This window comes from Polypterus senegalus, chromosome 4 (genome assembly GCF_016835505.1).
Source record: "Polypterus senegalus isolate Bchr_013 chromosome 4, ASM1683550v1, whole genome shotgun sequence".
NCBI lineage: Eukaryota > Metazoa > Chordata > Cladistia > Polypteriformes > Polypteridae > Polypterus > Polypterus senegalus.
The window spans coordinates 22,375,312-22,397,701 of NC_053157.1; the positions used below are offsets into that span (position 1 = coordinate 22,375,312).

Sequence of the window (22,390 nt, forward strand, 5' to 3'; positions counted from 1 at the left end):
TTATACTTTTGCATTTTATCATCATAAGCTTTAGAATGAACTAGTACACAGAGAAGAAACTTAAACCAATATTTTTCAGCATCAACATTTTATGCAACAGATTACTGTGTTAATGGCTGATGTTCTGGTTATAATCTGTTTTTACCAATGTACCGTAGCTAGTTTGGCACTTATTCTCTCAGTTTAACAAACAAAAATATTTAGTCAACGTTAAAGAAGGGAGGAAGTGGTGGCTCTGAGGCTAAGGTTCTGTGCTGTTATCTGGAAGGTCATTGGTTCAAATCCTGTCACTGCCAGAGAGTATCCCTTGAGCAAGGCCCTTAACTTGGGACTCTGTACAATTGCTGACCTGATACTCTGACTTCCAAAGGTCATGTGAGAAGACAATTTCCCCTCTGGGATTATCAAAGTTTATAAAATCAAAATATGCAGCATTATATAAAGTAGGTTTAGGAAATACACAATGATTATATCACTCCAGAATATTTTACCAACATTTGGAGCAATAATACTTTCGACTATAAACAATAATGAGGCCATATATGCTTTTTCAGTAACTCTGATGTAAAAGTAGTCTCTTAATGTCCTCCAGGAAATCTATGATCAAAGCAGACTGAAGGGGCACTCCTAACGGTGAAAACAGACCCCTTTGTGATTAAGCACATGTGCAAATGAGTGACATCTGAGAAATGTATTACATTAACAAAACAGCACTTTTTTCCTCTCCCTTACTCCAGTCACATAATTAGCAGGACTCACAATTTCAGATCCACAAAAATTCAAGATGCATTCACAGGTAAGCTGATGTCCTATCTAAACATTATCTAACCTGAAAAAACTTGAAAAAAAAAAAATAAATAAAAGACATTCTGCTTGCATTTTCTCCTGAGTTATATCAGAGTTTAGATTATCATAACCCAAAATGTCTCTTCTGTGATACAAGAAATACTAAATTAAATGAACTACAAAAGAGTATTTCACAAAGCTAATGGTACCCTAATGTACAGCACTCTGAAAATTCATTTTCTGCATATTTCTTACAATGAATACTGTCAGATTATCATATAAAACCAAATGTTATATAAACAGATATGTTTGATATTTATCGCACATTCATTCCTTCTTGATTTAACTTAATCCAGGTCAGTGTCATGGGGACCAGAGAGCTTATGTCACTCCATTTTATTGTAAGACACATTCATGCACACAGGCTGGTACAGTGATGCAGGGATATGAATGCTGCCTTCTGGAAAGGGGTTTGCGTTCCGGGTGTTCCCGACCTTCTGTGTTTGCATAAGTTTGACATTGCTGAATTGGCTCTTATATACAATATGTGTTCACCCTGAAAAGCTTATCCAGTTTTCCCGCTATTCTGCCCTGGATAATCTGGTTAGGGAATGGATGCATGAATGGATGGATTGTGGGGTGAATTAATGTACGCTTAGTTACACATTGCAAGTTTAGGATGCCAGTAATTGAACCTGCATGTCTTTAGGATGTAAGAAGAACACTAAAATACTGGGAGAAAAATCCACATAGACAGTGCCTGGGTTTGGATTTGAACCCAGCACTCTGCAAATGTAATGCAGATGAATTAACAACTGTGCCACTTATTTATGTTTTTTAAGTTCACATTAACAGTATTATTACTGGAGGTAAAACATACATTTCTCTCAGATATGAGTAGACCCTGCTTATTAATCACTCCCTGTGACTTCAGCTTAACATAGTTTTCCATAATAGTAAAAGGAAAGTAAAAAATGTCTACACTTCCTTTATTAACTTTGGTGCATAAGTGAAGTAAATGACTTATGTAAATGCTGCTTGAAGTAATGCATTGGAATATAATACATCCATTTGTGTTGAGTATGGAATTAAAACTAAAATGGCACCCATATCTTTGCTGCCCAGCTGTTTTAATAGTTAAACCACAAAATTCCAAAAGCATATGCCAGTGCCTAAGCTTGCACTTTGAATACAATCTTTGTCCGGTAAATACTTCAGAAAATAGACCAATTTTAAGCTTACTGAAAGATCTGCCATTTAAAGTAAAAATCATATGATTCTGATTGCTGGCTAATCAGATGGTGCAGCACTAGAAAAATGGAAATGTATGAGGCAGGTATCTAGGTCTAGTGCTGCTTGATCTCTTAAGTCATTGAAAGACATTATTTGGCTCCATTTTTATTGAACAAAATATACCAGGTACTGATGGCATTGTAAACATGAAATTTAATCATATATGTGAGATTTGTGTTCATTGGAAACTTTTATTGAGTATGTGATTGACTGTTGTTAAATGTGTAAATATTAACAATAAAAATGGAAAAAAAAAAAAGTTTTTTTTTTTTTTTTAATTTTTATTTATTAATTTTATTACAATCAATACATAGCAATCAAGTTTTACAAAAAAAGAATTATGTTAAGAACAGATCGATCCCCACCCTGAGAGAGAGAGCAAGCCAAACGGTGTAAAATTTAAGGCTTGTAAAAATACCTAAATCAACAAATTCTCTGTGCTTTATAAACTTATTTTAAAATATTACTGATTAGATCCTGCCATGTTTTGAAAAAGTCTGTACAGATCCTCTAACTGAGTATTTGATTTTTTCCAATTTTAAATAGTATAACACATCAGTTTCCCACTGACTTAAAGAGGAGAGTTTGGGTTCTTCCAGTTTATCAGAATAAGTCTGCGTGCCAACAGTGTAGTGAGTGCAATCACAATTTGTTTGTCTTTCTCCACTTTAAGCCCCTCTGGAAGAACCCCAAACACAGCTGTTAATGGGTTAGGAGGGATTGTGAGTCCAAGGCTGTCTGAGAGGTAATTAAAAATTTTTGTCCAGAATAATGTTAATTTGGTGCAGGCCCAGAACATGTGACCTAGTGAGGCTGGGGCTTGGTTGCAACGTTCGCAGGTTGGATCATGCCCTGGAAACATTTTGAGAGTTTTAGTGAGACAGATGTGCTCGATATATAATTTTGAGTTGTATAATTGTATGCTTTATGCATATGGAGCTTGAGTGAATTCTCTGCATTGCTACTTTCCACTCCTTTTCTGATATATTAATTGAGAGGTCATTTTCCCAGTGTCCTCTTGGATCTTTGAAAGGAAGGGATTGTAAAATGATTTTATATATTGTAGAGATGGAGTCTAACTCCTTGAAATTGAGCAATATTTTTTCCAGCGTGGATGAGGGTGCAACATGAGGAAAATCTGGAAGGTTCTGTTTAACAAAGTTCCTGATTTGAAGATGGTGAAAGAAATTTGTAGCTGGAATGTTAACTTTGGAATGTAATTGTTCATAGGATGCAAAGACGTTGTCTATATAAAGATCTCTAAGCAAGTTAATTCCAAATTTTTCCAGATATTAAAACTGCATATGTTTGTGAGGTTGAAAGAGGTGGTTCTTTGCAGGGTGCCACAGAAAGAAGCTTCTCCGTCTTAAAATGCTTTCTACATTGGTTCCAGATTCTAAGTGAGTGGAGCACAATTGGGTTATTAGTGTATTGCCGATAACGTGTGTTTATTGGAGTGCAGAGCAGGGAATACAAAGAAGTACTGCAGGATTTTACTTCTATTGCGGTCCATGCCTGTGTATGTTCTTCTATTTGTGTCCAGGTTCTTATCGACTGTATATTTGCCCCAGTAATAAAACTGGAAGTTAGGTAGAGCCATGCCGCCTTCTGCCTTTTGTCTTTGTAGGGTCGCTCTTTGATGCGTGGATGTTTAGAATTCCAAATAAATGAGGTTATTGTTGAATCTAATTGCTTAAAGAATGATTTATTAATGTATATTGGTATGTTTTGAAATAAAAAAAGGAGCTTAGGAAGAATATTCATCTTAACAGTGTGAGATGAAGGGTTGACCATCTATGCAAGTCTTGTTTCATTTTTTCCATGCAGACGACGAAATTTTGTTGATATAGAGCTTTATGTTTACTTGTGATGTTTACCCCGAGGTATTTAAACTGTTCTGCAATGATAAAAGGAAGGGTGTCTAATCTAATATTATATGCTTGAGAATTCACCGAAACGAGTACACTTTTATTCAGATTAATTCTGAGACCAGAGAGCTTTTGAAATTCTGTGAGTGCTGCTAAGACTGCAGGCACAGAATTTTCTGGGTCCGATATATACAGTACCATGTCATCTGCATATAATGAGATTTTCTGTTCCAGTCCTTCTCTGCTAATCCCCTTTATCTGATCAGTATTTCGACAATGTATTGCCAGTGGTTCAATGGAAATTGCAAACAGCAGCGGTGACAAAGGGCATCCTTGTCTTGTGCCACGCTCTAGTTTAAAGTAGTCTGAGCAAATGTTATTGATGCAAACTGAAGCTTCTGGGTTAGTATACAGTAATTTAATCCATGCACAAATGTTCGGGCCAAACCCAAACTTCTCCAAAATAGTAAAAAGGTATTTCCATTCAATTATGTCGAATGCTTTTTCTGCATCCAATGATAATAATATTTCTGGGGTGTTTGATTTAGTTGGTGAGTATATTACATTAAACAGGCGTCAAGATTTGAAGATAAGTGTCGGCCCCTAATAAATCCAGTTTGGTCTTGTGATATTACTGAGGGAGCACTTTCTCCATCCTTCTAGCTATGATTTTAGAGAGTATTTTAACGTGTTATTCAGAAGTGAAATTGGTCTGTATGATGCACATTGTAATAAGTCCTTATTTTGTTTTGGAAAGACAGTGATTAGTGCTTGGCGAAAGGTTTGTGGAAGAGATTGGTTATCTCTGGCTTCTGTAAATGTTGCTAATAGGAGGGAGCTAGCTGAGCGGAGAATTTCTTGTAAAACTCTGCAGGGTAGCCGTCAGGGCCTGCTGCTTTTCCACCTTGGAGTGACTTTATAGCATCCAGTAATTCTGATAATGACAGAGGTTTATCGAGTTCCTCCACACTAAAAGCGCCAATTTGTGGTATCTGTAATGTATCCAGAAATGCATTAGATTGTATATTGTCTTCTTTAAACTCAGTAGTATATAGGGATTTATAGTAGTCTCTAAAAGTGTACATTATATTTTTGTGTTCATGATTTTATCTCCGTTCGTGTTAGTAATTACCGAGATTGCGCTGCATATCTTGCTTGTGAATTTGTTGCTAAAAGCTTATTAGCTTTCTCCATGTTCATAATAATGATGTCTGGATTTGTAAATTAGTTGTTCAGTTTCTTTAGTTGTCAAGAGGTTTAATTCTGAATGTAGAGCCTGCCTCCTCTTATGTAGAGTCTCGCTTGGTAGTCTGGCATGTTCTTCATCTATTTTAGTAATTTCGCTTTTATCTCTGCTACTTTCTTCGCTTCGGATTTATTTCTGTGGGAAAGATATGAGATAATCTGTCCTCTTAAGAAGGCCTTAAGAGTTTCCCAGAGTATTCCTGCAGAGATCTCAGGGGATGTATTTGTCTCTAGAAAGAATTCAATTTGTTTGGATATAAATTCAGTACAATTCTCGCCAGCTAATAGAAGCGGATTGAGGCCATCTGCGGGTGAGTGTATGGGGCTTAGTAATTTCAGCTCCAAGATCATCGGAGCATGGTCTGAAATAACAATAGCATCGTATTTACAAGATTTAATCTTAGGCAAGAAGTTATTATCTATAAAGAAGTAATCAATCCTTGAGTAGCAATGATGTACTGGTGAGTAGAAAGAATATGTTCTTGAATTTGGGTTTAAAAACCTCCAGGGATCTGATAAGTTGTGATCAGTTATAAACTTTGTAATTATCTTTGCGGTGTTAGTTGCCGCCCCTGTGGAGGAAGTCTTATCTAAAAGTGGATTTAGAACACAATTAAAGTCCCCAGCCATTATAAGTTTATGAGTGTTCAGATTGGGAATGGATGCAAATAAATTTTGTATAAATTCCTTATCATCAACATTAGGTGCATAAACATTTATCAAAATCATTTTACAGTTAGATAAGTCTCCCATGACCATCACATATCTCCCTTCAGGATCCAATACTACATCTGATGCTACAAATGGTACTGTTCTATGTATGAGAATTCCCACCTCTCTAGTTTTCTTTGTAAAACTAGAATGGAACATTTGGCCAGTCCAGTTTTTGCAGCCGGAACTGATCCTTACTTAGTAAGTGGGTTTCCTGTAAAAATACTATTTTAGCATTTAGACCTGTTAGGTGAGAAAGTACTTTCTTTCTCTTTAATTCGTGATTCAGGCCTTTAACATTCCAGCTTACGAAGTTAACTGTCCCATCATGGAGACACTGATTCTGAGTTTTTGATGTCATTTTATAGTCTTAACTGGAAGTGAAATAGTTTAGGTCTTAATTTCCTATTCCCCCAAGAGTTGTTGCCATGCAGCTTATTATTACGTTGATAGTTATAATTATAAAGATTGAGATGATAGATTAGGTATAGATCAAGCCTGCTCTCTTTCTCTTCCCCCCTTAACCCCCCACCCTCCCTTTTGCCTCCCCAGGTGAGGCTAAAACCCACTTCATGCAGTCCCAGTCCTCTGACATACCCAGAGACAGAGCACGCCCAAAGCACATCAAGCCCCATGCAGTGGCGCTTTAGGGTTAAAAGATAGAGATATCTGTTACCAATATAGTCTTTAAAAGAGGAAAAAAAAAAAAAAAAAGAATTTTGCACTTAATATATATATATATATATAATCTTCAGCAATTTTAGTGCATTAAGATGATACCCCCAGATAATAAACCCAGGTGATGGTGTTAAAGATGTGTCCAAAATAAGCATAACAAGTCTTAATGCAGTAATAGCAATAACAGTAAACCAAGGGTATGATATTGAACAGTCTCATTTAGGGTACACATGAAATAATTAGAAAAGAAAAAGAGAAAAGAGGAGGAAAACGTAATTAAGCACAATAAAACATAAACATTTAGCACCCTAGTAATACTAAGTAATAATAAGTAATAAGTAAATAATAATAAGAATATGAGAATATATGCTGATAAAAAACCCGTATTTTAAAACAAATAGATCAGACAGTAGATTATTAATCCTAGCATTATCATTTACCGCCATGACTCACAATTATGTATCAGAATAGTCCCGGGATCAGCTTTCTTAATTCATTTTCTGCTTCCTCCTTGCTAGCGAAAACATAGAAATGACCCTGCCATTCCACTTTCAGTTTTGCCGGATACAGGAGAAAAAAAAGTTTTTTTATTGAAATAAGTGTAATAATATTCTGTCAGAAGTACAGGTAAAACTAAATTGACGGATCAAACACTATAATCCAATGAATTATTAATTATTACTTCTTACAACAACACTTGTTTAACAGACTGTTTGTGAAAAACAATGCTTAAAGTGTCTTTAAATAAAATAGAAAGCACTCCTATTTTACAAAGCTTGAGGGCGTTTTCTATCCGTCACACTATGACAGCATTTTTAAAAATCCTCCAGTGATTACCTGTCTCTGTGAGCTCTGAGAGATGGTAAGTGTTAAAAAGAAACCTTTACATCTGAAACCACTTTTAACATTCTGTTTCGCCTATTAGCTCTAATTTGTAGTTGACTGTGTCTAGTGGGGATGGCTGATCCTGCTAAGGAACAGAGGCAATTTTTCTGTCAGCAATAAATAAGACATATTGAGGTTTAATACCTCACAGTGTGCTTTTTGTGGTTTTTCTAGTTCTGTACTGTAACAGGGTCAGCTATATCTGTTTGGGAAGAGAAAGTGAGAAAGAATGACACTATTAATTACATCCAGCTTACATTACTTACATTATGAATTTACTCAGGAAAATCATAGTGTAAAAACACTCCTGGTTTTCAGTGAACAACCTTGAATTAATTCTTGGTAGTGGTGTAAACTTTTCATAATGGAGAAATTATTACATTTCTATGGCCTTGATCAAAAACAGTAAACAAATGTATTTTTAAAAAGCTTTTGAAGCTATTCATTTTATTGTCAAAAATTAATAATTCTATCTTCTCAACTCCTCCTCCTCTCTGCTATTTGCTTATTTAGACAAATACTTAATGACAGCTTTGACTTAACATACTAAAATAAGTTGCTTATTTTGGATGTGTATTGCACTGATGACTCACATACCCCATTATGAGATGAAAGAGAACAACATGTACATATAAACAAAGTAGAATTTCAGTTACTACTAGCACAGTTTTATAAATTTAATTCCAAATAAATTTCAAGACATATTCTAATTTAAAATCTTGTTTTGTAGTTTTTTTTTTTAAATTCTATTTATATATTAATATTACACCATTTTTGCATTACAGCTTGTGAATTTGCCTGCAAAGATGTACCAAAGAATCTTTTTGTACTTAATTATGAAAATGTGGCCAAGTTTCAGTCATCCAAGGCCACTCATAGCACTCACTAAGTTTGTGATAAATTGGTTTCTAGTGTGTGCAGGGTAAAAAGTTACAAATATTGAGATAATGTTCCACTCAACTTGCCTACTGTGAGCATCACCAATGGTGAATCAAATGACCTACTTGTTTGCCTGTTATGTCCTAAAATTACCACTGAGTGTGTCAGCATTTTTTAAATCAATTAAAAAAAAATCTGTGGGTTTTTATAATAAATACAAACAATTATAATACAAATACACACACACCGCAGGCATAAATCACCTACCTCCTGATCTGGGGAAGGTCAGAGGTAAACAATTTTTCTCAATCCAGAAAGCCACACAGAGACTGAAAATGTGAACCAGTGTTTTTCTAGTTTTAAGATTTTTTTTGTTTTTTATTTATTTATTTATTGATTTTATTTTTTTATTTAATTTTAGTTTTTCATAATTTTCTGATTTGACATTTTCTTTAGGTTTTTGCTCTTTTTAATTAGTTATTATTTAGTTTTATTTTCTTGCAATTTTCTAATTTAAAATTTTCATTCTTTTTCATTTAGCTTTAGCTTTTCAGACATTAACTTCTAATTTTCATTATATTTTATTGGTTTTGTATTACTTGCCAAAAATGTCCACATAGAGAGTGTTGCAAGTGTAAAAACACAGTGTTTACTGTAGTTGTCAAATTGTATATCTTTCATGTTGTTCCTGTTTTACCATCTGTGACAAAACACTGTTTTCTTCTGATATTGTGACCATTCAAGGCTTCCAGTGTAGTCAAAAATCAAATAAGTGTACTCTGATGTCATTTGTTACCTTAACAAGTTTAAATAATGGTAATTTCATTTAAAAAATTAAATGACACAGTAAGACCACTGCACACTGTGGCATGCGGCTGGGGGTGGAGCCCAGCCTGGACGCCCAGGAGGACCGGAGGAGGGCTTGTGCCTCCTCCAAACCACAAGGGGGCGACCGCCCTGGTTGTGTTGGGGGCCATGGGTAGAGGGCATGGGAGCCCAACCCTGTAGGGGCCCGTGGCCACCGCCAGGTGGCGCCCCGGTGCCTGAAGAACCCTGGACCTCAGCACTTCCGTCACACCAGGAAGTGCTGGGGGGAAGAAGACTGGGAACGCCCGGAGGGCTTCCAGGTGCGCAGCTGGCACTTACACCGGGGGTTTGTCCACGGGGGATTGCCGGGAAGCAGCTAAAGCCCATCCGGGTAGGGATAAAAGGGGCCGCCTCCCTCCATTCATTAGCAAGAGTCGGGTGGAAGAGGATGGCGCTTGAGGAGAGGAGTGGAGGCAGCCAGAAGGAAGGTACGAAGGACTGTGAGGCCTGGACTTTGGGGGATCGGTGCTGGAGGCACTGGGTTGTGCACTAACTTGTAAATATAATTGTACATAATAAATGGGTGTGTTGGGTGAGAAACCGTTGTCCACCTGTCTGTGTCCGGGTCCAGTTCCACAACACATATACTCTATATTTATTTTTTGTATCTCCTGATATGGACTATATGTCATCTACCCATTTTGAAACTTTGAAAGTATATTTTTAGGGGATTCTTACTTTCCTAATTTTTTGAAATAATGTTTAAGTTAGTACTTGAACAGTGTTACTGTCAATAATAGTAGAAATGAAGATGGAAGTTTTCTATGCAAATAGTGCATTTCTACAAGTATACCATTCACATTAAAAACTGAACATTTGTTATACCAACATCTCAGATCTTTCACTCAGAAAGCAACATTCAAAACCTGGTGAGCTCCCTGTGAGTCTAAACTGAAACTTCCATTACAGGCACTGACTAGTCTAGCAATCAAACCTGAACTCATGTCACTGTGTTATAATAATAATAATAATAATAATAATTAATAGTACTTTTAATTTATATAGCACCATTCAAACTCTTAAAGAGCTTCACAAATAGTCAAAGGAATACAACAGAAATATAAACAAAGATGACATTAATAGCACATGCAAACTAATATAAGAGAAATATTTCAAAGTCAAAGTTTTGAATTAGACTATGGAACAAACAGGAAAAAAGAAGAAAGCCATGAACAAAAAATACACTTTTTGCACGCTTACATGTAGGAATATAAATGTTGATGTTACAATCACCCATGTGGATAAGGAAATGGAATAATGAATAAGATAATAGTGAATTTTATTATCAGTTTTACAGCCGTTTGCTGAATGTATATTGATCTTTCAATAGCTATTATTTGCTAGACATCTACACCACTGCAGATTTGTTATTGATGAAGCATTTAATACAAAGCCGTTCATCATGATAGTTGATGGAATGTCCTTGATGAGATTGCAGCACCCACATTGAAAAATCAGTACTAATAACCTGATTAAAACTAAACATATATTTGTAATGTTCACTCAGTTCATAACATTGACTGCATGGCATGCATCTTCTTAATCTGTCACTCCAAACATACTATCAACAGACAAAATATGTGCACAGTAGGTTTAAATTGCTGAAATCGCTATTTTCCTTGATGTATAAGGTAACATTTTTTCCAGTCTAAATACTGTAAGAATTTGAAGCATGAGGTGGCTATTGGAACTTGACAAAGCTGCCATGGGTCTAATTTTTAAACTGTTTAGCTGTATTCTCCAAAGTAATGTTAGGCATATTTAATTTAAGTGCCTTTTCATTTAAGTTTAGTGAAAGTTGCCTACCTTTCACTGTCAGAGGGGTTTCTATGGCTGATAGTCAATTACGGCCAAAGAAACCCACAAAATAAGTCATTGACAAGTGATTAGGCTTTCATATTCATTCTCAGTTCTAGAAGGGATAGCAGACCAATGAAATCCACAGATTCAGACACCAGCAGCAAGGGATACTTGCACATGTTCACAAATCAATGCTCATTCCTTACCAAATTTTGCATTGCGTGATTTTAAATATTTAATATTAATATTTAATAAATATACTGGCAACTGCATGCTCGCTTGTATATTGTATTGTGTATGCACAAAGACTAGTGTGGTAAAAATGAAAACTGAAATTACAAAAACTAACCAGCTGGACTGCATTAGACCAAATCTGATTGTGTGCTATGTGAGCGATTGATCGGTGCAGCAGAAATTTCTACATGTAAAAGATTATATTAAAAGCAAAGACATTTTAGGAATGTTTCAAGTGGGCAGCTAAGAGTAACTTTGCTGCTAGAGAAGACAACATTATAATCCACTGCTGGAGGGCAAAAAAAAGAGATAAAGAGGAAAAGTCCAGCAGTAACAACATTTGAAGGGACAGCCCCTTTCTCTCAAAATATGGACAGAAAGAACTGAATAGTGGAAGGCAACATCACAGGATCAAAGAGATTCCACAAGGGAGCAGACTGGGAATATGTGGAGAAGAGTACCAAGAGTGTTGAAGAAACAAAGACTGCACACTGGTTTAGGGGTTAAGACCATTAAATGATATGTTTGATGGGTAAGATAATGCTGATATGGAATTTAAACCATATGTGCTGTTGGTCAGGGTTTTGGAAATTTTATTTATGTTTTGGAAGATGGGGTTCCAGCAAATGATTTACTGTTTACAGTTTGGGAGATCAAGGATCCAATTAAAAATAGAAGGGAGTATTTTGACAGAAGCTTTGATAAGTGGAGAATATAAAAGCAGTGCTGGTTTTGATTTAGAGAAGAAAGAAATGATGAAAGAGAAAACATGCCCTAAGAACTGAAATTAGGTAAAGGTAAAAGAAGAAGTGGTTCAGGGGGCATCGCACTGTGTAAATACCTTGTGCAACCCATTGTGGGGAAAAAGATGGGATGGTCTCTGAAAATACTCATAACACCAAAAATACTTGCACAAAAATATATTTAAACTCTTTTCAGTGAGAAGACTTTAAACTAAATATGTTGTAAACTTCTTGAGTCATCTATCCTATTTGGTCATTTGTATGCATTTATAAATACTGTAATTAACAAAAATTGAACAGCCACTAAACTGGTTTCAGATTTCAGTGTGAATAACTTATTGATAACTATAATCAATTGAATTTTTGTATAGCAGCTAAAAAATCATCTAACTGTAGAGGAACCAGTATTTTAATAGAAATTTCACAAGAACTTCTCATACTTCAGTACCAAGTCTATACCGATCTTCCAAAAAGATTTTTAATAGCATTGGTAGTTAAGAGTGAAAGTTAGTAATGCACTCATATATGACTAGAAGTGGATAAGTTATTTCAGGGGTTACAGTATTGTATGAGTAAAATGTGATAAAAAAAAAAAAAACTACACATAAAAATGGTTCATAGTGGTGGTGAGACAGCACTGCATCAACACGTGTTGAAAAAGAAAAAAAGAAGTCTTTTCTGGAAATGTTTTGTGTTTGAGTGATTGACTGGCATATACAGTGGCTTGCAAAAGTATTCGGCCCCCTTGAACTTTTCCACATTTTGTCACATTACAGCCACAAACATGAATCAATTTTATTGGAATTACATGTGAAAGACCAATACAAAGTGGTGTAGACGTGAGAAGTGGAACGAAAATCATACATGATTCCAAACAATTTTTACAAATAAATAACTGAAAAGTGGGGTGTGCGTAATTATTCAGCCCCCTTTGGTCTGAGTGCAGTCAGTTGCCCATAGACATTGCGTGATGAGTGCTAATGACTAAATAGAGTGCACCTGTGTGTAATCTAATGTCAGTACAAATACAGCTGTTCTGTGACGGCCTCAGAGGTTGTCTAAGAGAATATTGGGAGCAACAACACCATGAGGTTAAGGTTTGTGAGGGAGAACTCACATGGATCCACAATTATACATGTAAGATTCTGGGAAGTGGGAGGAAACTGCACACTGGCAATGTTAACAACAGTTGTAGTAAGTAAAAATCAAAATGGCTATGTAGGCTTGTCTTTATCTGTGATAAAATGAGTCGCTCCCATTGTTAATACCAAGACAGAATTAATTTAGTGTTTCAGTGCTTCAAAGCACAAAGCACATCTGCCTAATAATACATGTATGGCATTAACAAACACATTTTCACTGAGACACAATTAGTGGGATGAGCACAACTGCATACTTCATTGCTGAATAAAAATATGAAAATGCCAAATTTGTGTCATTTATTTGGTTTTTGAAGACATGCTAGTATAAACCTGCAAAATGTGGAGAGCGCAGTAAAAGTGCATGTTATACATTTAAATGGTTTATATCAATGGACTACAGGTGAAGTCAACCTCTCCTAGTTACATTTCTAATTTTGGATTTGTACACAGGCTAAGTAATAACTAAAGTCTCATCACTCATGTAACATATTTTGGAAACAGCACAACAAAAGTTGTTCTAGAAGAATTCTAAAATAACGGATCAGTATGAGACTGACAAGGTATAAGACTGACAAGACAGATTCACACAATTTGAATGAATGCTCAAATTTGGACAATTAAAGTACCAGGAGTTTATGATGTTTGAAACTGAATTATTAACTTGCCTGTTAAACATTACTCTTTAGTGAGTTTTTTTTAATCAGCTAATGATGCAAATATAAATCTTATAATAGTAAATGTAAACAAACCTAACAGAGTGATTCTGTGAGAAGCCATATTTTAACAACACGATGTTAGAAAAACAGTTTTAAAGAGTCTAAATTTTAACATCCTGATTTTTCCTGGAATTTTCTAATTCAACAGTACAGTTATGATAATGTTTGAATTTTCATTTTTATTATTGATTTTAAAAAATATTTTTCTGTTGTTTGAGAGAAACCACCATAAAATAAATTTAGAATGTGCACATGGTAAGGTAAATCCATGGAGATAATATCTTTATAAAAACCCTATGATGAAATCCCCCAGGACATTACATTGCCCAGTTTGTTGTTACACTGGGGTAATCCCCATATCTATTACAATTAAGTCCTATATTATATTTTCATATTTATGAATGTCAGTACAAGTGTAAATGATAATTATCTAACTAGTTGAGTATACCAGTATTCTAAAGCTGTTGTTACTATTAGTATTTACATATTTTATACTTGTTTTTTTATGTGTTTTATATTTGTTACAGAAACATCACAATATTGATCACTTGAATAATGAGGATACTTTTAATGAAAAGCCATTGAATGGGATTTCTGTTTTTGCCATGGTATCAAACAGGTATTGATTATTGTCAAATTTCACTGGTATTGGAGTCAAATACATAAATTCTCGTGTACCTAATTTTTACAATACACTCTTTACATCGCCTAACACAATTGGAATGTAACTACACTTCACATACTAATTCAGTTTAGTATCTGCTCTAAGTGATGGACTAGCACCCCGACTAGAATGAATGGCGATTCCTAGTACAACTGGGAGACCATAATTGATGGACACTATAGTTGGAGGCATAACCCACCCAAGATGGTGCTTAATTGTTATTTCATCCATCCATCCATTATCCAACAGCTGGGGTGAAAGATTAATGGAGAGACTAGGGGAGGTTGTCTGTCAAAAGCAGTTCACCTGCAGGGATCCATGGGATTTTTAGTCCCAAGGGACAACCCTGCCAGGGTTATTGGGTGCCACCAGAGGACGCTGCAGGGAAAAGAACTTCCTGTTTCATGGGGATTCCGCCTGACTTGGAAGTGCTTCTGCAATTCAGTGCTATGGCACCAGAAGTAATGTTGGGTCCAACATAAAAGAAGATGAGTTATTGTTGGGTGAGCTGAAGTTGGGTGGAAGAAGACAATGCTTGCCTGGAGGAGTGTGGAGGGAGATTATTGAATTTTTTCAAGAGATCATTTTTGTATGTTGAAGAAAGAACCTACGAAAGGTACTCTTGTATAATAAATTCACTTTATTTGTATCTTTAACTGTGTGGCTGCCTTTGTGTTTGGAGTCAGGGTTCTGTGGCGCCTTCTATCTGTCACAAGGGTTTTGAGAGCCAGAGCTTTGCTCACAGACATAATTATGTACTGTAAATATGTCATATTTGAAAATATATGTTATGCTGTCATATATAAAAAATGAGACATGTTGTACGTTTTGTTATAACAAAACCAGTGGATCATTTCTGTACCATATTATCAGAATTCTATTTTATATTAATTAAATGGTCTCTATTGAAAGTTTTCTTCAATTTTATTATTGAGTTCACATTGCCTATACAGTATATGCATCATTACATTGAATAATTATACTGTATTTTATCATAATTACAGGACCTTGAATCATATATGATGTAGCATGCCACATTACATATGGTCAATTGCAAAGAACAAAACCTTTATAGGCTGTATTTCACTGGTCTCAGTTTTATTTTGAGGGTCTTGCACAAAATTAACATCCCATGTTTTATTTATAATTAAGTGAATAATAATTATTTTCTTTTGTCATCTTTAAAAATTAATGCTATCAGTGAAGTACATTCTGCCACCTTCACACTCAATAATTAATTAAGTGGTAATTTATTAAAATTATATAAATAATTCTCCTCATTCTTCCCTATTTTTATTCACAGATGGATTTACTGTATTGGTTTTCCTTTCAAATATCTGAATAAGTTAGAAATCTCACTAATTAGTACAGAGTAGTGTCTGCTAGGAAATGATGCAGTGTAGGGTTACTGTAGAAACGCCACTTTAAAAAGAGGCAGATACCTGAAACTCAGTAGGTACTTGTTTGTTTTTGTGCATGCATGTTGCACTGTATTTGTAGATAAATCCTTAATTGATTGCTTAAATCTGTCAAAAAAGTATAATTTAATTTTAAAGGAAGTAATTTGCATTTAGCTATAGTAGACATTACACTGCACATGAAACATTTGTTTTTAAGTTGGGCTGTCGTACTCATAACAGACTATGAGTAAACACTCATCAAGAGGGATATTCAACCAGGTTCTATTGTTTCTGAATCCATACTTCTTGTACCCTTACCGATAAAGCACAGGGAGTGCTGGTTTAAGATGCTTTACACATTTTATAGATTAAATGTGGAAAGAAGTCATGAAAACATTCACACCTGAATAACTGCATATAACTTAAATTGCATACTTCCAATCGATCAAGCAAATGCTGCTCTCTGTGGAGTGAAAACAAATGAAAATCTTATTGTTGATGACTTCACAAGCATATTCAAATGTAAAGATTAATGACATTTAAAAAAAATATGTAACACATTACTAAATGTCAACAATGTGAATTTTCTAAGCAACATAGCTTATGTAACTTTCTGATACCAACTTAATCCAACTGTTGGTCGCAGAGGAGCATAGCTTGTCCCAGCAGAACTCGTCACAAGGCAGAAAACAACCCTTGAGGGGGTGCCAGTTCATCACATAGCCCACTCGTACACTGTTGTTATTTGTTGGTTTTCAAAGATCGATGGTTAATTGTGCTTCATATTTCGTAAACATTTTTGAAAGAATTACCTGATAGAGATTTTAAATCTAAGTTGACATTATGCCACACTACACAAAGAGGATTAACCAATCTACTGATGTTTTATATGTGCTATGAAGACCAAAAGAAACCTTTGTTCAGGTCTTGTTACTTAAGGGCAAATGAGTAATATATACTCAGCAAAAAAAGAAACGTCCTCTGAGTTTCAACTGTTTTTACTTTCAGTAAACTTAATGTGTAAATATTTGTATGAACACTAAAAGAGTCAACACCATAAGACATAAACTAAAAATGTTTCACAATGTGTCCCTGAATGAAGGGAGGCTCAAAATCAAAAGTACCAGTCAGTATCTGGTGTGGCCACCAGCTGCTTGAAGTACTGCAGTGCATCTCCTCCTCATGGACTGGACCAGATTTGTCAGTTCTTGCTGTGAGATGTTACCCCACTCTTCCACCAAGGCACCTGCAAGTTCCTGGACATTTCTGGGGGGAATGGCCCTAGCCCTCACCCTGCGATCCAACAGGTCCCAGACGTGCGCAATTCCTTCGACGATAAACACGAATCCGTCCATCACCCCTGGTGAGACAAAACCGTGACTCATCAGTGAAGAGCACTTTTTGCCACTCCTGTCTGGTCCAGCGAAGGTGGGTTTGTGCCCATAGGCGGCATTGTTGCTGTTGATGTCTGGTAAGGACCTGCCTTACAACAGGCCTACAAGCCCTCAGTCCAGCCTCTCTCAGCCTATTGCGGACAGTCTGAGCACTGATGGAGGGATTCTGTGTTCCTGGTGTGACTCGGGCAGTTGTTGTGGCCATCCTGTACCTGTCACGCAGGTGTGATATTCGGATGTACCAATCCTGTGCAGGTGTTGTTACACGTGGTCTTCCACTGCGAGGATGATCAGCTGTCCTTCCTGTCTCCCTGTAGCGCTGTCTTAGGCGTCTCACAGTGCGGACATGGCAATTTATTGCCCTAGCCACATCAGCAGTCCTCATGCCTCCCTGCAGCATGCCTAATGCACGTTCACGCAGATGAGCAGGGACCCTGGGCATCTTTCTTTGGGTGTTTTTCACAGTCGGTAGACAAGTCTCTTTAGTGTCCTGCGTTTTTAGAACTGTGACCTTAAATGCCTACTTTCTGTAAGCTGTTAAGGTCTTAACGACCATTCCACAGGTGCATGTTAATTAATTGATTATGGTTAATTGAACATGCATGGAAAACATTGTTTAAACCCTTTACAATGAAGATCTGTAAAGTTATTTGGATTTTTAAAACATTATTGTTGAAATACACAGTCCTGAAAAAGGGACGTTTCTTTTTTTGCTGAGTATATGTGCGTTTTTGCAGTACCTAAACTAAAGTGTTACCATTTTGTTTCCAGTTTTCTTCTACAATATATTTTTGTTCGGTTTGTCATTGTTTTATAAGAAATATCATTCAGAGTTGCTGCTTAACTTGACCAATAAGTAAGCTATTGTAATAGTGTGTGGCATTGTCCTGTGTGTTTAACTGGCATGTGATGTGAAACTTTCACTGCAGTTCCAGAACTGTTCTTCAGTCTTTGGCTTCACACTTATATCAAACCCCCAACCTTAGCCAAACTGAAATTCTTTGGAAAATAAACTGGGAAAAACCATTTCTGAATCTGATTAAGAAGTATCAGTCACAATTGAATTACACTCCTAGAAGCATATCCCAGACACAGAGATACCTGATCTATACTGGTTTTATTGCCTTGGTCAGCTAGGAGAGAGTCCATAACTCACTTTTGCTAAACTTGATAAACAAACCCGTGTATCAGTTACCAACCAAAAGCTTGAAGTTAAGTGCATCCAGAGAACCAATTTCCAAATGTCTACACCTTCTTTTACAATACAGTGTCAGTACTAACTCCCTGCTCACTCAGCATCAACTCAGCCAGAGTTTAGCTTCTGCCTCTAGGGTGTGACCCACAAAAAAGATTTGAGCAGACTTGAAGGGGAGTCTCAGTGCTGGGCCACAGCCTTGGAATACAGCCTATAACTATATTCCATATTCAGTGGAGGCACTAAAGAACTGTACGTTTTCAACTGCTGTTTAAAAAAATGTCTGTGGTGACAATGGTGTTAGATGAAACTGGCCTTGTAAAGACCTATTCCTTTGAGAAAAAGTCATACTTGCATCCTGATGCCAGTAATCTGTGAGCATATTTTTAATAAACCCTGTCAATGTGCTGCTTATGTATTTTTTAAGAAAGAATTTGAGTAGACAAAAAATGAGATGTTTATAGTCCAATATAAAATTTGTTGGAATAGCTATCATTACTTCCTAGCTAACATTGCTTATGAAATGAAATTTATCAAAAAAAATATTTTGGCCCTATAACTAATTGTCATACATTTTCACTTCAAGTTGAGTTTTTATTTCTTTCTTTCTTTTATTTTTTGTTTTATAGGTTGAAGGAGCAGCATATGTTGGGTCCTTCATTTGGAAATCTCAAAAAGTTGGTCTCTGGAACAATTTACGTGGAGAAAACCTGTTAGACAGTGGGGCCCCTTTTTATGAAACATACAAGACATCTGATGGAAAGTACCTAGCTGTGGGTGCAATTGAGCCCCAGTTTTATGAGGAGCTAATTACAGGTAAATTTACAGTTTAACACAAACCTGGAACATCTACAGATAGTTATTTAAGTCACAACATGTCCATCAATTAAAATAATAGAATAGAATCTGAATAACAGAGTTAATAATGAATTCTGCACAATTAGTACTCTCTGGAAAGATGTACAAACATTCAGATACTGTATATAAAGATTTTTTTAAAAGCAAAGAAAATAAGTTAATTGAATATTTATAGAAGATACAGAGTTACACGAACAAAAATATATAGTAGCACAGTTGTAAGATGTTGCATGTCTTGAATTTCAAAAATAAAAAAATGTAAAATATTTTTTAAAATACCTCATTATAGTTGATATGTACCAAATGACACTTCTGAGCTCAGAAAGTGGGATTTTGCACAAACTGCTCAGAATAAAAGACTTGCGTTAACAAATGATAAAATGTATGCACAGCTGCATTCAACGACTTTCTGCTTATTTACTTTATTAAAGATGTGGATATCTAAGTTTTGTTAATTCAATTATTTTTGTAAGCAGTTGTTATATCCAAAAATAGTAGTCATAATAGAATTTAATTATATGTATTAGTAAAGTAGATAAAATAACATGTGTCAGTAGAATTTTTTACATAGTTAAGAAAATGAGTCTGATTAGGATTGTGGAATAGCATTCACCGATACCAAATTCCAATTTTTGTACTGTTGTTATTTGTTGGTTTTCAAAGATTGATGGTTAATTGTGCTTCATATTTCTTAAACATTTTTGAAAGAATTACCTGATTTTAAATCTAAGTTGACATCTCAAGCTAAAATTATTGTGTGCTACGTTGTTGACTAAGATGGATAGCAGATCATTGTGGAGTTTGTCAGTAAATTCTAGTGGCAGTGAAATTCTAATTCATTATAATCTGCATATAATTCAGCTGCAAGTTTGTTATATAGTGTAATGCTGAGTATGTTTATTCACAGTACACAGGGCCATACTTGGAGAGTGCCTCTTCTGTTTATTTCTAGAAATGTTAAATGACCTTTTGCTTTCTTTGCTTTCATGTTCTACTTTTATGGTTACAGAGATTGTTTAACATACCTAGTTTTACTTAAAACAGCTGAAGAAGCAAGTTGGTGTTGCAAAACTCTGGTCCTGGAGGACCACAATGGCTTGCAGGTATTCTAACCCTTTTCTTAATTAGTGACCTGTTTTTGCTGCTAATTAAGCTTTTTGAATTAATTTTAATTTATTTGCTCTTGAAGACTCAGACTCCTTAATTGTTACTTTTTCCTTAATTTGCTGCCAAACAATGAGGTACAAAATAACCAAAACATGACCAGCAAAACTGTGTCCATCATACAATATCTGAAAATACAGAAAGGTGAAGGTCTCCGGAATGTTGATCTGCTCAGGTCCACAAAACATTTTACCAATGCTCTTAGAAAAGAGAAAAATCAACCATTTCGGAAATTTATACTATTACACAGTGAGTGCAGCAACAAGCCATGGAATTAAAGAACGCGTTTCATTAACAACAAGATTCGGCACCTAATTAAGAAACTGGTTGGAGTGAAATTGGTTGAAGTTTGAGGCCCTGACTTAGCTGGTCTTCTGTTGGCTCACTCACTTCACATTTCATTTCTGTTTGGGTGCCATTTAAGAAAAGAAATGAAGCAATTCAGATGAATGATGAAGAAATTCAATTCAATCTTAAAAAAAAAAAAGTCAGCTAAAACTAATTCAAACGAAGTTAATTAGCAACAAAAACTAGTTACAAATTAAGAAGAGGGTTAGAATGAAAACCTGTAGCCACTGTGGTCTTTCAGGACCGGAGTTGGGGACCCCTGGCTTAGGTGACAGTGTGTTCTCACCCGCACTTCATTCACTTGTATTGGAGATTTGTTTTAATATCAGAAAAGACTATTGGGGAAAAATTAGGAAATACAGTATACTAGCTGAAATAACTTCTGTAAAGGTAAATGTGAAACAGTAAATTCATCAGCATTTGAGGTGACACGGAATGTTTCTCATTTTTTATTGTGTTGAAAATTTGATGGTGCCTTACATGGGAATTTTTCAAAATTTTAAAATGTGTACAGGCTTTATTTGAAATATCTTAACAAAAACTGAACTTTCACGAGTGAAATTGCACATCAATGTTATCTTTGTCATTATGTTGTGTTCACACACTGATTATAAAATAACTAAATAAATAAATAAAAGAACTGTCACATTGTGCAGTATAGTAGAGCGTCCAGAACAATACATAGCAGGAAGTGACATCTGTTAAGGCAAGTCTGCCTGGAACTGTAAGAGGTTAACAACGTATAGGCCTGAGTGGGAGACAGAGTATCAGTGGGGTCAACGAATATGCTTGCCTTCGAGCTTTTTCAGTTGTCCATGGAGGAATATCTGACATGAAGCAGCCAGTGCAGGTGCTTCCCATGTCTAAGCAGTTAACACAGAGTGGAATCACTTGATTTCTTATTCCTCACACAGACTTCCCCCAAAGCAGACATGGTATGTTGTAGTTTAATTGATTGTATATTACCTACTGCAGCTTACGTTATAACCTACATTTGCTTATGAAAATCTAGTAAAACTAGGAAATAATCAGTTTAAGTTGACTGTGATAATATGTCCATCTATTTGGGCTAAAGGTGAAGATAGTTAGACTTAACTTTAATTTACATTTATATTTGTTTGATTAGCAGATGCTTTTTTTTACCAACATGACTAATAAAGGAGGTCAACATAATTAAGTAACATCAGTCTGGGGACTGTTTTAAACAAGTGTAGCAGGACAGGTTATAAAGATTGATCTCCACAAGTGGACAGCTTTAAACTCAGTGCACCAAAAAAGATCAATTAGCAATATGACAGAAATCCACAGAACAAAAAATTCTTATTAATAATTTGACACATATTCACAGAATTGTAGGGTTTTGATAGAGTCAGCATTTCCAATGGAGGTGGGCAGCTTGTTCTACCAACTAGGAGCTACACATGAAAAGAGTCTGGATTGAGATTTGATCCTACACAGTGGTGGCATCACCACACACTGTTCACTCGTAGACCTGAGTTGGTGAGAAGGTAGCATAGCAC

At 35.6% G+C, this 22,390-nt stretch overlaps 1 protein-coding gene across 1 annotated transcript in view; it reads left to right on the top strand.

Annotated features, from left to right (window-relative positions):
• Positions 1-22,390, top strand: part of amacr (alpha-methylacyl-CoA racemase) — a 103,083-nt gene that overhangs the window by 41,764 nt on the left and 38,929 nt on the right. Inside the window, exon 5 of the mRNA XM_039750335.1 lies at positions 19,130-19,316. Within this exon, the coding sequence (XP_039606269.1) occupies positions 19,130-19,316 (187 nt within the window). The remainder of the gene's footprint in view (positions 1-19,129; positions 19,317-22,390) is intronic.